The 17343-nt window shown below is 39.8% G+C and overlaps 1 protein-coding gene across 3 annotated transcripts in view; it reads right to left on the bottom strand.

The window, feature by feature from the left end:
• The window catches only part of usp13 (ubiquitin specific peptidase 13), a 35282-nt gene that overhangs the window by 5145 nt on the left and 12794 nt on the right, over positions 1 to 17343 (bottom strand). The window contains exons 9-18 of one of the 3 annotated variants that reach the window (XM_040129305.1): positions 16741 to 16812; positions 15103 to 15175; positions 13684 to 13809; positions 10952 to 11105; positions 10179 to 10353; positions 9930 to 10018; positions 9128 to 9250; positions 5061 to 5084; positions 4505 to 4648; positions 998 to 1170 (exon numbers count right to left, since the gene is read on the bottom strand). In XM_040129305.1, coding sequence (XP_039985239.1) covers positions 998 to 1170; positions 4505 to 4648; positions 5061 to 5084; positions 9128 to 9250; positions 9930 to 10018; positions 10179 to 10353; positions 10952 to 11105; positions 13684 to 13809; positions 15103 to 15175; positions 16741 to 16812 — 1153 coding nt within the window. Of the gene's footprint in view, positions 1 to 997; positions 1171 to 4504; positions 4649 to 5060; positions 5085 to 9127; positions 9251 to 9929; positions 10019 to 10178; positions 10354 to 10951; positions 11106 to 13683; positions 13810 to 15069; positions 15176 to 16740; positions 16813 to 17343 lie in introns of all 3 variants that reach the window. The other 2 variants (XM_040129303.1, XM_040129304.1) reach the window with 2 other exon arrangements.

Raw genomic sequence — 17343 nt, 5'->3', positions numbered from 1 at the left:
TTTTGTGATGACAAAATGGCTCGACGTTTCACTGAGGCAGATCCTGCTCCTTAACCTGACTAAAGGCTGCATCAGCAGCATCAGCAGAGGGGTCCGTGTGCTGCTGGGACTATTTGTAAACACCATGTAGAGCAGACATCTTTAATCACTCTGACATGTAGGACCTATTAAATTTGCAGTTTGGAAAGCAAACAAGTAGGCCAGCCAAGCCCATTTATGACTGGCAGAGAGAGTTTTCATCATCTCACCCTCTTTTTGCCCTCTTTTCAAGAGTTCATGGTAAACATTAACTTGACACTTTTGTTTCTATTGTCCAGTTTCATTTGTGTTTTTCGGGGGTGAAAAGGTTTATTTTTTCAGTTAGTTGTATTATAATTTCTTTCCATGATGAATAAATGAATAAAAGTGTTGCAATTTCTTTTTTTTTTTGGTCTGATAACATTTGTGGTGCCAGGCAGTCATTTCTGTGGTGTTTATTATCACTCAAAGACACTGTGTTGATGTTTTTTTTGTCCTCAGTTTTCTCCTGCTCTCGTCTTACTGTCATTTTTTTTTTTCATATAACCATTAATTGTTTCTATGAGATGCACGAGCACCACCTGCAGAAGACGACTTCTTTTCTTTATCAGTTCAGACATGGTGACCGTCACTGTCCGCACTGGCTGCACAGTTCTCCTTGTGTTCATTCAAAACAAATCACTGTTATCACCGCCACTAATACAATACATCACTTTGTTTTCAGCAGAGGATTTTAGTCACAGAAGAAGACGTATAAGGCCCCAAATGTCTGCAGCAGCAAATGAAAAAACTCATAAACTGAGGCTGATAAGCCGTACACAGACTACTCTTTTTAAGAAATTTTGAGGATTAAGAGAAATAAATTATTATTAGAAAAAAAAGATTCCTGGAAAAGAAGTCTCGGTGCCAGCTAATGGGAAAAAGAGTTATTTATTAGTACACAAAGTACAAATATGAACAGAGTGGGCAGGAGACTGACCGTGGCTTTGAGTGCCTGGATGCTGTGAGTGCGGGGGAAGCCCATAGAAGTGAGGATGGCGATGCTCTCCTCAGGGGGCGAGCTGCCCAGCGGGCTGGCACCCATCATGGGGCTGTCACTGGTGGAGGGGCCAGGATCCATCATGGAGGGCAGAGTGAGAGGTTCTGCAAAGTCTGAGGAGAGAGAGAGAGAGAGAGAGAGAGAGAGAGAGAGAGAATAATAATAATGAAATGCTGTAGATCTTGTTTATTTTTAACCCAATCAATGAATATATTTGTATTGGAGCTTAGCAGAAGCTAGATATCTTTTTACAGTTTTGCTATGGATTGTGACAGAATAAAAGAATGAAATATAGGTAGAAACTATAATAAACTATAAATAAAGGTAGAAACTTGTCAGTGTGTAGCTGCTGTAACTGCTGATATGACAACAATATCTGCTGACTTCAAGTGTTAAATTCAGAAAAATGTGGAAGACACTTCCTGCATTTTAGTCCGACCACAGAACTACTGACTGCTCTGAGAGTCCATAAGTGCATTTTAATGAAGGAGGCTAGACTGTTGCAACTAACTGACCCCGTTTAATAATTCAGACGCAGGCATAAAACACACACGTGCCGAACCTCCCTGCAGACACACGGTGGTGCAGGGAGGCATCCTGAATACTTCTCTGGTGCTGGACACAGTATCTGATGCTAATGCACCCTGTGGCAAGTTTGTGTCAAAGTCTAGATTAGTAGTGCGAGTCCACCCATCTCAGAGATATGTGTTTATCCGTTTAGATTAATACACGCAAACACACACATACACACATAATTAACATTTTCATAAACAAGTGAAACCCATCTATTTTCTTCTCTGTCTTAGGCTTTGTTGTCCACAAAGTTAATTATATAAGAACAAGAATTTTGAATAAAAGGCTTTATTTTGATTTTTGGGAAGTTCATAACTCAATATTTCTCACTGGAAGTCCGCATGGGTTTACATCAACTCAAGTGTAAAAAATGTGTAAGAGGTCATAGACCTCGCATAAAGTACAGGTAAGAATAAAGTCTTTCTAATTTCCAAGTGAACTCCGGTTCTTTCTGCACTTTCAACAGATTCAAATGAAAGTGAAGCGACCCTCAACCCAGGAACAAGGACACTTCTACAGTAATTGCTCTACTGTTGGCCATAAACAGAGCCTTCATTACTTTGCGTGCCATAAATGAAAATTCATACCACCAGTTCCCCACTACTGTCTCTATCTCAGCCTCCTTGTCTCGTGTCCTTTTCATATTGTTAAACTGGTTATTTCTAATACAAAATATAAACACTGACTGTTTGAATTTGTGATTAGATCTCATCACAGCCTTTATTAAAGACATTTATGAAGTTTATATGAACTCTGGCCTGTTTAATAGGAATCATTTTCATCTTGCCTGAACAGTGCTTTGGAAATCCACCTCTTCTAAGAAGATGCGATCATATTAATTTTGTAAAATGCAGCACTCTTGGGTCACTCCAGTCAAAAAGAAATGTTATAAAGGCACTACTACTCCATAAAAACGATGAAGTGAAAAGTTTAGTTGGAAAAAAAATAAGCTGAAGTGATGCTAATGGGAAAGTAATGAAACCAAACAAATGAGGGGGAGGCAGAAGAAGTAGAATCCTTTGTGCAGCAGACAGGGACAAACCGTTTTACTGATGTTATTTAGCCTGAATGCAGCCCATTTTGGAAATGCATTAGGCCCATTTAAACACTGACAGGCAGGGGGCTGCTCTAATTTCCCTCCAATGTAGAGGCCCTTTACAGCCCACAGGGAAATAAAATAGACACAAGTTAATGTCTCTGCTGTGGAGAGGCTCTACAAGAGACAAAATCAACTCTGACAAAGTAACTGGTGATGATCTCACAGACACACACACGCAGACACCTGCAGTACACAACGGGATGCAAAGTCTGACACTTGCAAAAACAGCTCTGATTTCTCTCTATTTAATGGAGGAACTGGAGATGTGATGTGCCTCTCACTTTGAATTACCTTTGTGTTTAAAAGGTCCCACACGAATAAACTTGCCCTGCCTCTTTGTATACTACAATCTGTCAGCATTCTTGAGTAAAGGCGGTGGTATACTTGCTGCAGAAACGTTATTTGGCAGATTTGTGTGGGGGAAAAAAATGCAACAAAGGCTTCGCATGTGAGCTGACCTGCTTGCAAAAATAGTCAAATTCTTTTCATACTGTAACTGTCTGCAACAGGCCTAAAATATCACCTAACTGGTTGTTTTTGCGTTGTAGAGCAGCTTTCATATTTTCAAGTTCAACGCCTTGAACTCAATGCCCGTATTTTGTGATAACCTATTCCAGTCTGCAGACTCAGCTTGCTGAAATTGTCGCAGAACTGTGTCTACTGCAGTGCAGCTGTTGTTCTGATTATTTGTCAGTAGTATTTTTGGTTTTTCTGGGCTTCAGTTACCTTTTAACCCCTAAGCACTCATTTACCCCTCACCCACAACCCCAACTATTTCCTGTCATCACTATTTTGTCTTAGCTATTTTGGATCATTAGAACTTTTCAAGAGCTTGTAACAGAGTTGAACTTCCAGACTACTTTGAGGGCAGGACAGTACCATATCTTCAGGTTACAGAGTGTTATTTTTAAAAAAGGACCTAAATTACTCAGAAGACAAAGTCTTTTTTTATCTGGTCAGCTGATACAACCAGATCCAAAGGTGCAATATTTCGGATCTCTGGTGAGAATAGCTAAATAACTGGTGTTACGACAGGTTTTAACTTTTTAACACTACTGGCATGTAGGTTAACTTTACTGAACAGGAAAAGTCCAAGGTCCCCTGTCGTTAGAGGAAGTCATGTAGCATCTCAAAGAGGAACTCCACTGATTTTTTGCATCAAAATCTGATTTTTACAGGAGCGCCACCTCCAGGAAAATATCCCAAAACAGTCTGTATTGCTGCAGATGTGAGAAGAGTTAAAGCCTTTTGTGGCTCCAGAGGGAGCTTATCTCTGCTTGAGGCTAGCAGCTTGAGGATTCATTAGCAGCTACTAGCTTAACATACCTGAAGCTCCGACCAAACTGCTGACAGTCGAGTTGCATTGTGGGTAAGATTTTGACAAGGAAGAAGAATGTATCTCTGGCTGTGCTGCATCGATTTTGAAGCCTTTCTTTTTAACCTCTCCATTGTGAGTCCGACAATGTTATGGAGGTGCAATGCTAAATCAGAGGAGAACTATTTTAAATTTGAGGCTCTAAATTCAATCCACTGAAAAAGACACTGTAGTGATCATCTTTGTCTTTATCTGTAAACACGTCACATTGTGATTTATGTTAAGCTATGAAGAAACTTTTTTTCTTTCTTCCTGTTGGAGTGTCATCCCTACATCTCCGCCTTGACTGTATTTTCATTTAATTTTGGCCTTGATGTAAGAACTTTAAATATAATGTGTATGTCTATTGATCTTATCATACACACAACACGTTCTCATGAGTGCGGTGATGTCTCCTTACCAGGCTCCTCCATGTGGGCTATGATCCAGTTAAAGGCCATCTCGGGGCCCATGTTGCCTGTGTAGTAGACAGCCTTCCTACAGGCCTCCAGCGGGAAGCCCATCTCTGCCAGCTGCATTACTGCCGCCTCGTCTATTTCTGGAGCTGGGGACACGACAAACGACATTAATACCTATAACATACAGTTGCTGATTCAACACAGCCGGTAACCCCTCCAGTTTATACAACCAAACTTTACGGGGGATCTCTCTTTGGGTCTCATTAAACAAAGTGACCAGAGGAGAATCAGCCCTGGGGAGGTTTCTTTAGTGAGAGATGATTTATCAAGGAGAGAGGTCTGGCAAAAATGAGACGAGCCACATGGAAAAGTAACGTTTTTTTGGAAGTACAGAGCAGCTGCAGCACCTGCTAAGGTACAGTATACATGGTCAGAAGTTTAGCTCTGTAGCATTCATCACTACTGCCTGGTGCCCAAAATACATTTCCATGGCTATAACTTACATAAATGTTACATATCCATTCACAGAGTTACTGAGAAGAGAAATAAAATACTCACAGTCTGTGGAGCTCATTGAGTTATCTGGAAGAGAAGAAGAAAACTATTTCAGTTTACTTTTATGTACTTGCTTTAAAACAAAAAACAAACATACTTAAAACCTTTCTATTTTCTCAGGCTTATAACTAACCAATTGTTAGTGTGTGCAGCTAGACAACTGATTTATAAATTCTTTTAATTTTGCAAACACACAAAATTTTAATTTTGTGTGTTTGCACTGATTTGGTTTTCATTTTTAGTTATTGTATTTCTTTATTTGTTAAACTTTGGTGGAAAATGATAATATCATGTTGATCAATTGCTTTTATGCTGATTTTAAGCACTTGAACGACCACTATGTGTGAAAGGGGCTAATCAAATAAAACTGACTTGATTTGATTTTGTTTGAACAAGTCATCAGTTTCGGGTACTTTCGCTGACAGTTGATTCTGCCCTTTACTAATGTGTATAACCAGATTCCCAGACAAAGTTAGTATTAATCAAATAACTACAAACTAGTTGCAACACAGTGAAAATGGGCCTTTTGTGGCTCCTAGTTGTTTGGGGACTTGGGGCCCTGAGGGGGCCCTCTTTGCCCAGTTAGTAATCCAGCCTCAAGTAACATCAAGTATCAATCTTTCATTATTTCCTTTTTTTTTTTAAGCTTTTAGTATAGAAGCAGACAGGAACAAGACGAGAAACAGGGGTACAGCATGCAACAGGGGTCCCCTGCCAGAATCAAACCAAGGACGTTGCGGTTATTTGGTATGTGTCTTAACCAATTCGGCTACCGAATATATCTGCACACTCCTATCAATCATACGAAGGATTTCCCCAAACAGACGGGGCTGATTCAAGTCAACTGTAAGATAGGCTCATGTCAAACTGTCAGAATACCCTGTTGGTGAGGCCTTTTCACCACTACAGTGAGGAGACTGATCGACTGATCGATCGAATGTGTTATTTTGGACAAAGAAATATTAGGAGTGTCAATCATCATTTATTCTACATGGACGTGACAACAGTATGACTACAGAGAACTGAGGAAGACCATTTGGACTGGGAACTAGGAAGACAGCAGTGTGCTCCTTTTTTTCTTTCTTTTTTGTCATTATGTCACCAAAAACTTCGCCTGACTCTTTATGAGCATTTTATCTGAAGCCATTTTTAGCAATTAAAGTATTTACAGTGAAGCGATGCAGTTTTAGTTTATCCGTCTTGCTCTGTCGTGTGTTTCCTTCCTCTCTTCCATATTTTCATTGAATTAAAAAAATGTTAAAACAGATCATCGTTCATTTTAAATCCCTGCAAAAACATGGCTTATTTAAAATTGAAAGTGACTGAAGTTTTCCATTTTATTCTTGAAAATCTGATTAATAAAGAAACCAAATCCAGAAATGAATTCAAATGGGTTTTTTGAGGTTTATAAATGTTGGTTTTTGTGCATTAAAATATCAGAGAAGGGGAATCATGAAAACCATGATCCATTTTTTGTCTTCCATTTTCTAAACGGCCTGGAATAATTGAGTGAATGGATGATACACAGAACAGAGAGATATAATGTGGTTCAAGCAGCGCATAGGAAAACACATTTGTGCGGTGCTGCGTGATCAATGAGAAGCGCTGAAGCCTTTTGGAGACAGAAGGGTGACCAAAGATTAATCACTGCTGATGCCAGCTGGGGGATAATGGACCAGTGGTTAATTTGCAACTGACAAAACTCATCATATAAATGTGAAATAAATAAATCGGAAAATGTAATGAAACTAGCATGTTATCTCTTCTGACCTCTTTTCATTTCATAGTTTAAACCACATGATTTATAGAATCAGGAGCACTGAGGGAGGTCAAGTGCAAAATAGAGATTCAAATTACTCTTCCAACTCAAACTTACTACATTTAAAAAAAAAAAACATTTACACATATATTCATGCACCGATTTTACAGTAACCCTCTCAGAGGTAGATATGCAGTGCTTCCTAAGCAAGGTTGTTCAAGCTCAAAGGGAGGATGCTTCAATGTGCAAGACTTTGAAGAGTTTTAAGTGGATACTGCACACTTGCAAGAAGTCAATAAGCACAGCAAAGGCTGCTTGCAGATGTTACTGTGTCTTTGTACTGCTCTTTGGACCCCTTTTTTTTGTTTGTGTTTAGAGCTTGAGACAGTACAGAACACTTTGTGCTTCGCGCCTGCTAAAATATTAAGGAGGACACTGATAACATGATGTAGCTGAACCCTGCAAACAACGGAGGGAGGAATGGAGGAATAGGAATTGCAGTCACAGACGAGACAGAGACAAAGAAAGACAAACAAAAAAAGACGACCGAAAGGAAGGTGGTTATAGCCTTGGACATCAGGAAGAGAAGAAGACAGCAAGACTCGAGCACATTGTATGTAATACTGGAAATATCACTAAGCAAACAGTGACACAACAACGTTTCTAGAAAAGTAACAACAATATTGCTTGTGCTCTAAAACACACTTGCTAGCTTCCAGTGCTTATTCGCAGAGCCCAGGGAAGTGCATTACAAGGGGATATCATTAAATCATTATAACTATTAAGCTTTTGATTGATTTAGCATGCCTTTCCTGTGGGATTCCATTCAATATACCCGTAAGAGAAAACTTGGCCGGCTTTGAGCAGAATATCATATTAAGACAATTTCACAGATCATTTGACTTTGTCACAAAAATACTCTACACCTCCTGAAAAGGTAGCAGCTTTGGAACAACACACATCTTGTCAAAGTAACAATGAGTTACCCATTCATTGGGTAAAATCAGATAAATACTGTCTCATATACTGAGAGGTGTTTCATGTATATAAATAGAATGAAAATATGTTTGGCTATCTGAGTAGATAACAAGACTAGGCCAAAACCTAGTATATGGCTGGATCGCCATTTATCTGTTTGCTTCTCTCCTACTCTCTGTGCTCACATATACAGTAATTTAATACTGCTGAATTCCCAATAAGGCTCCTCTCAGTTACATGTTTTCCTGTTTCTCTTGTGAGACAACAGAACAAGTATGAAATAGTGACTGAAACGCGGCCCATTAAGAATACATTTTAAGCAGCAGTCACTTCTAAGCTATTTCCAAGCTGCATCTCAGGACTGCTGAAATCCTGATTTTATAACCGCTGCGTCATCTGAAAAACTCACAATACACACAAGTCAAAGACAACGGCTGTGCTGTGATTTCGGCTATATTCACTTGTAAAATGATCACTCAGAGAGAAAGTTAGAAGCCCATTCATGTCTGGGTCAGCTGCCGTGCGGTCATTTGAATGAGATGCAGAGAGAGGTGTACCTGCGGAGGGGAAATCCGACCTCGCTCTCCAGGAGCAATACTGGCAACTCTCTTCTCCGGAAAATAGCTAAGGTTTGTCCAAAAAGTCGCTAGATTTGTGGATAGGTGCTTTTGTAAAGAAGAGTTGCTAAAGGGGTGTGAAAAGCCTGTAAATCTTACGTCAAAGGCGCTAAATTGGCATTGCTGCCTGTATACACCCTCCTGATGACGCAATAGAAACTGTTTGCACCAGTTCATTTTGAAAGCGTAACAACCAAGGAGGAAGTCCAACAGTCGGCCGGCTGACCAACGGTGAAACGTCAGCACTCAGTTGCGGAATTCGGCTGACCAACGGTCTAACTTTTTCACGCACTCAGTCAGTCACTCGCGGACATTTGTGTTTACAGGGCTGGCTCCCCTGTTGTTGTCCAGCCAAAAAAAAAAAAAAGCACACGTGCTCAGGGAAAGCTCTTTGCCCTCTAAAATTAATGACAGGACTGTGAAATTAAAAATGAAGGGCCAAAATTGTCCCCCGAAAACAACACAATACATGTGAAGCAGATCCAAACGTTGGCACCGATGTTTATTTGCCAATATGCAGTGGAAATAGATAAAAAACTAAATGTCAGATTAAAAAGGGCAAATGCTCCTTACACTATCCTAGTCGTAATCACGGTGCTATGCCTTTTTGAAAAGTAGCAAAATGATGTGTTGTCCCAACTGTACTGACGTCTGTATGCGAACACACACACACATGCATATATAGGTACCATTTCCACCTTGCGGTGTGTTCATACCTCTGGTGTCTTCAGGTAGCACGATTGGGGGCATGAGATCGGGCAGCTCCTCTTCACCCGCCTGCAGCCCAGTGGCCCGCAGCCGGCTCAGATCCAGGAAGTCTGGAACATCTATGGCCAAGTCTGTACAGGAAGAGACATGAATGAAACTCCACAAATTAATAAGTTGGCATTTTATTTTTTTTTCAAAGTTTGGACTGTGCCATGCTCTTACTTTACTTTTCAACATCCTTCCCATTTAACATTGAAGACTGAGAAGTAATGCAGGAAAAACATGATTACATAATAAGTGAGGATTCTGGCCCATCACGTTTCTACCAAAATGATAATCTCATCCTGGCTCTGCTGGCTGGTTGTGTACGTGATGCTCCACCCAAAAACACAACTGTGACTGTCGGCCACATAAAACTTACAAATTTAATACTGAAGATTGTGATTTATATCATGCTGCCATGTCTCATTAGCAATTTAAGCGGCAGCAACATTCAAATTAATTTATTTAATTTTCTGTGTCCAGTTACACTTTAAACTCCAGCTGCTCTTTACAGTTATGGACAGGATGACAGATGCGGTGGTTTCTGACCATGTGTCCAAAAAGTGCAGATGAAGCCATAAATGAGTTGGACAAAAATTACGCTGGGCAGCAATTTCACCTGCCATGTGGCCTGCAAATCACAGTTCAATGCTGCCCTCTGCTGAGCATCTGCAACACTACAAATACTTGAAATTTTTATTGGCCTCCACCAATCTGGTGACATACATTTTAAATCCCATTAATCAGTGAAGTGTAACAGACAGTTACCTAGTTTCTTCGGCACCCAGTCAACCCCAAATGTGAATTTCTTGATCTGCACAACCAGATACTCTGGGAAGGAGGCAAAACGGGAAGTTCTGCAGAGGAAAATAACAATTTTGAAAAGGGGGATTTAAAAGAAAGGAATCCAAGGTTTATGGATACAACTGTCTTTAATTGAAAGCTGTGAGGTGATGAAAAAAACGCTAAGATGTAGAGCAGTCATTCCAGGCCCTTGAAGAGCTGGGCCTCACTTACTTGACTCCGGCTGACTTGGCCTGCAGTGCTGAGCTCCAGAAGTCTGGGACGTTCTCTGGCTCTGTGAAGGCCTGCAGGCAGGCGGTGAAGGGGATCCGTGCTCTCACTGGTTCAGGAGGAGCCCTCATGTTCTCCTCAGCATCCTTCCGCTTGGTCTCATATGCCAGCAGCTCCTCTGACAAAGACAAAGACTTAATGCCGTGTAAAATAAGTGGTAACCGCCATAGCCCTCCATAATATTCAGCATTTTCAAAGTAATGGGTGGTACAAGTTGCATTTTGACAGGAAAAATCATTTAAGTTGTACATATAGCATTCAAGGCTGCTGCTGACGACATCTGCAACCTCGAATAGCAACTGCACTGCATCAGACAGACTATTAACCTCACCAACATTACATTTGTTTATTGTTATTATACCAACATTGTCATAATTAATATGGCAACTTTACATTGGCGTTAGCTACCCTTAAATATCCTTTACACAGTACATAAGATTTGTCATATAATGTATTAAGCCAAGAATAAGTAATAACAGTATACATATACAAGGCCATAGGCAGTCACATTAGAGACAAACACAACTCTTCGTCTGACACCTCAGGACCTTCTGTGCCCTTTCTGAACACTACCTGCTGATTCTCCCAGGGGCCAGTACCACCTGAGCCCTGCATTATGCAACCTGTACCAACCAGGGGCAGCTGTGGCTGCCTACTAGAGGAGCACGGTGTGTGTGTTCGTGTGTGTACGTCTACGTCTATGGGCGCTTCTTTACCTCGATTGGTGGCAGCCTCGATGGGGGCTGGCAGCTGGATGCAGTAGTCCACCCGCTGAGTGTATCGCACCCGACGGGTCTGGCAGCACTGAATTCGCTCCTCCACCAGGAAGCGGAAGACGTCGCTTGGATTCTCTGAGCCTGCGCTGTTCCTCTGCAGAAACAATGGCATATAGGGAGGATGAGAGGGTGAGTTCGACTATCAACAACAAAATTGCACCATGAGATTAAGCACATACTTCAGTTTGATAATGATATTCAGTTTGATACTCAGGCTGTCTTTTTTAGAAATTGATGTGGTGTAACACTGATAAAATGAAGGTTCAGACTACAGTCAATATATAGTGTTTCTCTGCACATTTAATTTTTTCTCAGGTTCTTTTGTCAAGTAATTCTTTATTCAAATGAAATTTTAATGACAGGCATTTGTCTCAACTAGCCCTCACATTGTAATGGTATCATTTGACACCCTGCATTAATGCACTTCTAATATAAACTTCATTATCCTGGACGGTTTTAGTGTCCCATGGTCTGAATGCCATTTCAAACATTTGGTAGGGAAAACACTGAATATTTGGCAGTTTTCTGGCAGTTCCAAATCAAACACTTAAGTATTAATCTCCAAAAAGTATTATCAATCAAACCCTAAACAATAATATTTAAGGAAACCTATTTAAAGTACTGTATATCTGCTTAAGAGCTGCACAGAGGTTTCACATGTACCACAAACATTACAGCTTGAGGTTTCACCTGCAACTATGTCTATAAGCTATTCTTTGCTGTGGCCCTTTTCCGTCTCTTGGCACAACTTTAACACAACTGCTGTTTGACCCATATCTCTTAATACAGTCATTCATCAGGGAGATGCAACTTTTTTTTTATCTACGAACTGCCTCTGTCAATTGTACCCTCCATTACAGAGTGTTACATCTTTTCAGAATCATGGACACGTTAATCTTCATCACCGAGTGGTTGTGTGTCCTCTCACTGATTATGAACGACACTGAAGTTTACACAGTGTTTATTTGAAGACTGCATCTTAACACACCAGTTTGATTATGGCTTCCCTCCAACCCAGCCCTTCTATTCTAAGAAGCTACAGAAATACACAAGTTATAATTTTACAGAGGCCAAGTATGCAGGCTGACATACAGGACAATGTTGCTGATGGTGGTGGCTTTAGTCAGGTTCAGCCTATGTCTGGATAACTAAATCAGTATCTAGTTTAAAAAAAAAAGGTGAAGAGTTGTAGAGTGGACTAAAGGAGGGGAGGACACTTTTGAACAAACCAAAGTTCAAGCACACGCGCTATAAGGTTTCTTGATAGAATGTGGAGAAACTGATGCTGTGAGAATATGTGTGGCTTGTTTTGTGTATCTCCTCCACATGAGGTGGAGGAAGTGTCAGGTCCGTGTCCCGGCACGTCTCCTGCAGCTGAGGCAGAATCGGAAGCATTATCTGGCCTCACTGTGTAACAGATAGTGCTGAGCTATATATATCCTGGTTGAGAAAGACACGTCAGAGCAACCCATGTGTATGTACCGACCAAGGAGACGGTGTGCTGTGTGTAGTCGAAAACAAACCCTCCCCTCCCAATCGGCTGCCTGCCCATCTGTGTCAGGGGTCAGACGTAACCCAGCCATTTTGTGAAAATGTTATGATTTCCCAGTGGAGAAAATTCACGTTTGTAGGGACAGTCAGTTTCGTGAAAGGCAGTTGTGTGTTATGTGTTTGTAGTGTTGACTTGGATTTTCTGCCAGTGGACTTGTGTAATAACATTCCCATGTAACCGGGGTCTCTTCCATACATAAAAACTATTCAATTTCTAAATTTGACATATCCATCTTTTGAAAATTATGTTAACTGATATTCATTACATAAGTCGTAGTAAATGCTCCCTTCAAAGTTGTGGTTAATCACATTTCTATAATGAACCACACAGAGTATACATTATGATAACAATTGATTTCAACCGAGTTATCGCCATGACAACTGAGCAAACTCAATTCAATGATAAGGACTGTGGGATGGTGCTGAAAGCTCCAGGACCAAACTATACATTAAGATTACCAACTACAGGATTATTTTTAAAATATCTTGTCACAGGCACAATTCTGGTCCAAGGGGAAATTTTGACCTGGTGGTGGTGCTACATTAAAAATCAGGAGGTCACCAAAATCTTCAGGAAAAAACCTCTGAGGACTGTTAAAATCCAAACGAAATTTTATGGAACATTTGACAGTAGTTGTGGAAATGCTCTAAAATAAAAGTGCCGGACAGAAAGACCAATTAAATAAAAAACAACCAAAACCCTTTGCTGAGATATGTTAATTTTTTTGATAACATACTGCAGTGAACAATTCTTGACACCAAATTCACAAAAAAAGGAAAATGCTTGGCAACTCGTAAACAGCTTAAAACCACTAACCGCTCTCTGTAAACACACAAAAAAAATGGATCTATAAAAGTCTATTTACAGCACTGCAACACAATCAATGACACCAAATGCCTGATGTGCATGAAATATTATCATTTACTGTATGTTCTACTGCTTTACCAGCTCAACACGGCATGCCAGTGTTTCATGCCTCACCCTCGCTCCTTAGGCATAAATGGTTTGCTCGTGCGCACATGCGCACCAACATGGCCCCTCCACTTAAAAACATCTGTGGTTTATCTGTAATCACCTATACCACATACACTGCATTACACAGAGGTTTAGCTTCACTCACCTCCACTAGGTTGATGAGGTGCAGGAGGAACTCGTGGGCATCTTGTTGTCTGTTTGAGGAAAACTCTGGGTGTCCCCTGCTGACCAGGGCCTTCAACATCCGCGGGGAGACGCCCTTCTGCTGGTGCTGGAATGAAAACATTTGGGCGTCACACACACTTACTGTGCACGACCACTCACCTGTCTATGAGGGAAGTATAAGACTAGGCAGCAGCTTTGAGTGGATGGCTGTCTGATCCAATATGTGCCACATTGCTCTTTATAGCTTAAAGGTGATTGGGTGTCAATCCTGTCTCTCCGCCAGAAAGCAAATTAGCATGCTTCCCAAAATGACAAACTATTCTTTTAAATTCACTATTTTCACTATAGCCAGCTCATTGTGCAAAATGCATATGCACCAACTAAAATATCAATATTCAATGTTAGGATCTCTATATCATTCTGCCACACCAGTAAACGATCAATGTGTAAGCCAAGAACCAGCGAGACAACTTGTATCCCATAGAACACGTTAAAAAAGACATTTTAATGAGAATATGTAATTGCAATGGGTAGTATTTCCTTAGTACAAACTGAGCACAGCATGCCAACACAAGCCCTCCCCACATATCTTCCCAGCTGTCAATATGTGTCCAAACCTGACTCCACCATCACATGTGTAGGAAGTGCTGGATCGCAGCTCTGGCCTATCAATTACTGTGTCTGGTAAGGCTTACAAGAAGTCTGGAGCTTACAGACCTACCACTGGGTCCCATTCTGCTTTAATGGCTTACCTCTTTCGTCATTTCCTGGCAGCTTTGCAGTATAGTATGTGGTTTAAAAGGCAATGATTTCATATCATGTGCATTTAAATTGGTAACGAAAAGCACACAGAAATAACCATATAAATCAACTGAATTGCTAGAGAACTTGAGAGATTACAGGAAGGACAACACATTAATCCAGCACAGTTAATGTTTCTGATCAAATCTGAGAGTGATCGGGGGAATTAAAAGCAAAACACTGTATCAGAGTTGTGCCTGGAGCTGTTGTGCTCAAACAAAATCTGAGTTGCACATTTGGGACCGCAGCCATCAGCTATTTTCAGACTAAAGGAAAAAGGTCAGAGCACGAGAAAATTTGACAATATGTCTAAAAAAAAAAAAAAAAAATCACATCTTCCTTTTGTTTCAATCAGCTCCTCTGAAAAGCTCAAAAAAGCTCAAGTATATTAATAACACAGAAGAATTGCATTATAAAAAAGACTTTTTATGTTTAAATTAGGAAAATGGCAAAACAACAGGCTGAAACTATAACTGTACTGGCATCCTAAAAAGATTCATTTTGCTACCGGTCAGTATTAACATGCTTCTGTCGGTTACGGACCCAGTTTGGGAGCTGGACATACCCAGTTTAATACCTTGTATTCTTCTTTCATCACCTGTTCAATGAGCTCAGATTTCATGGGTGGTTTGGAGTACTGGCCTGAGAGCAGTCCATGTCCCAGTTTAGCCCTGTTGGACAAAAACAAAGGCGTAAATATTAAAACCAATAGTCAGTCTTTTAGTTTTGCCCTAGTCTCGTTGGGGCTATTTCTTGGATGACACACCCTTTCTTTACTTCTTAGGACAAACATTTGAAAACCTTCAGACAATACGCCGGAGGCCCGATTCACAAAGCAGCTAACTTGTTAACCCCTGGTTTTTCAGTCTCACAGATATGGCTTGAGTTCAAACTCAGCTCAGTTGCCATGGTTACCAACACCCTAGACAATATCTGCAAGGACTGTTTTTTTATTCAGACTTCAGACTGTGAAATAAACAAAAACAATCAAAACAGTCAGAAATATCTATTTTTCTTATAATTAGCTCTGGTCTTTATTTGTCACTCTAACAAAGAGGTATCACTAATCTTTGGTGGTTCAGAGGTTATTAGTGAACAACATATTTTACGGCATACAATACATCTTTGTTCACACAGGAGACTCCAGACAGCCTTTCTAGAAAAAAATACTATACCACACAGTAACTGTAGGGGGCAGTGACTCAAGCCGTTTCAGTTAAATCAGCTTCATCACTATCACGGTCTTCAAAATCTTACAGTAATTTGATATTCATTTAAGCCTTATCTTGTTTGATTACTATTAAAATGGATGGAGGAATTAACATTTTCATCTCATCTCATTTCATACTTCTTGATATTTAATTCTGTTGACTGAAGCTGAAATATCCTCTCAAAAGACAAATGAATGTTCACTGTTTTTGACCTAAAATTTCATCATTGGGGGAGGGTATTTCAATAATTATTACAATTATTATTAATTTGAAACAGTTCTGCCAAAATTTTCACAATTATAGCACCAAATATTTAGTCGCATCACCTAAGCACTCTTCAGATAACTGTAGTATTGTAAATCTAATCTTGATTTTTTTTATTTCCACTTTCATATGTATCTGTAGAGAACAATCAGTTTCTCCTTCAGTACCTTGTTATTTACACACAGCGATATCATCCTTATTGGGTACCTGGATGCAAGGTAATAATATAATTTGGGATAATCCTACATTATGCATTCAGTTGACTTAATGCATCAGCATTAAATCAACTGAATGCATAATGTAGGAGTGATTTTCTTTCTCAATTACTACGTTTGTGCTGACAGGCTCTATCAAATACGAGCAGTGACAGGTCTAACCATGTTTATCTGGCAATGTGCCTCAGAATATGAAGCATTCCCGTAACTGCTAGTTATAACCTGTCTGGCTATGACTGCAATTACCTCTCATCATGGCCACAGCATCTGACTGGACTCTTGCAAAACACTGGTTTTTCGTAACAAAATACACCAGGTATTTACCAGAACATGTGGCAAAACAGGCTTTTACCCAACGAAGTATGTTTCATTTATTGGATTAGCTAGGATTTATAGACAAGACTTGGTCCTATTATAAAAGAAATTTTTTTTTTTTTTCCCAGCCTTTTTTCAACCGTTTCAGCCACATAGACAGCAGCAGCCGGAAAACATCTTCACTTGTTTGCATATTATAACACTGCATTATGTAACACTGAAGTCACTTACATTTGTGTTGCAAAGTCCTGGGTGGGGTCAAGGGGTGAATAGTCATATATCCTCTGAAGATTACCCACATACCTAAAGATCAAAATACATGTCATAAGCTCGCCTCAGATGGAGCACATGGGACGCCACACACAGACACAAGACCCATGGAAACACATGGTGGTACTGAGAAGTAGCCAACAGCGTCTGCTGGTGGTCAATGCAATATAGATTTTTTAATGAAGCATTAGTGTTGTGTTACTCTGTATTTCCCCCCAAACCTAATCCACGGCACCAATCGATCAATAATTACACACAACCAGATACAGGAAGCTCACAGAGTTACAAATACTTAATGAAAATTGACTTGCTTATGACTTCACTGTAAAGTAACTTTTAAACCTCTGCTAAAAATACTGATTAGGGTGTGTGTGTGTGTCTGTGTGTGTGTGTGTATATATATATATATATATATATATATATATATATATATATATATATATATATATATATATATATATATATATATATATGTATATATATGTATATATATATATATATATATATATATATAAATAAAGATAGAGTTAGAGATAGATAGATAGTTTCCAATTTTGACAAGCC

Source organism: Xiphias gladius, chromosome 6, assembly GCF_016859285.1.
Source record: "Xiphias gladius isolate SHS-SW01 ecotype Sanya breed wild chromosome 6, ASM1685928v1, whole genome shotgun sequence".
Taxonomy (NCBI): domain Eukaryota; kingdom Metazoa; phylum Chordata; class Actinopteri; order Istiophoriformes; family Xiphiidae; genus Xiphias; species Xiphias gladius.
This window is presented reverse-complemented; position numbering and strand designations above follow the sequence as displayed.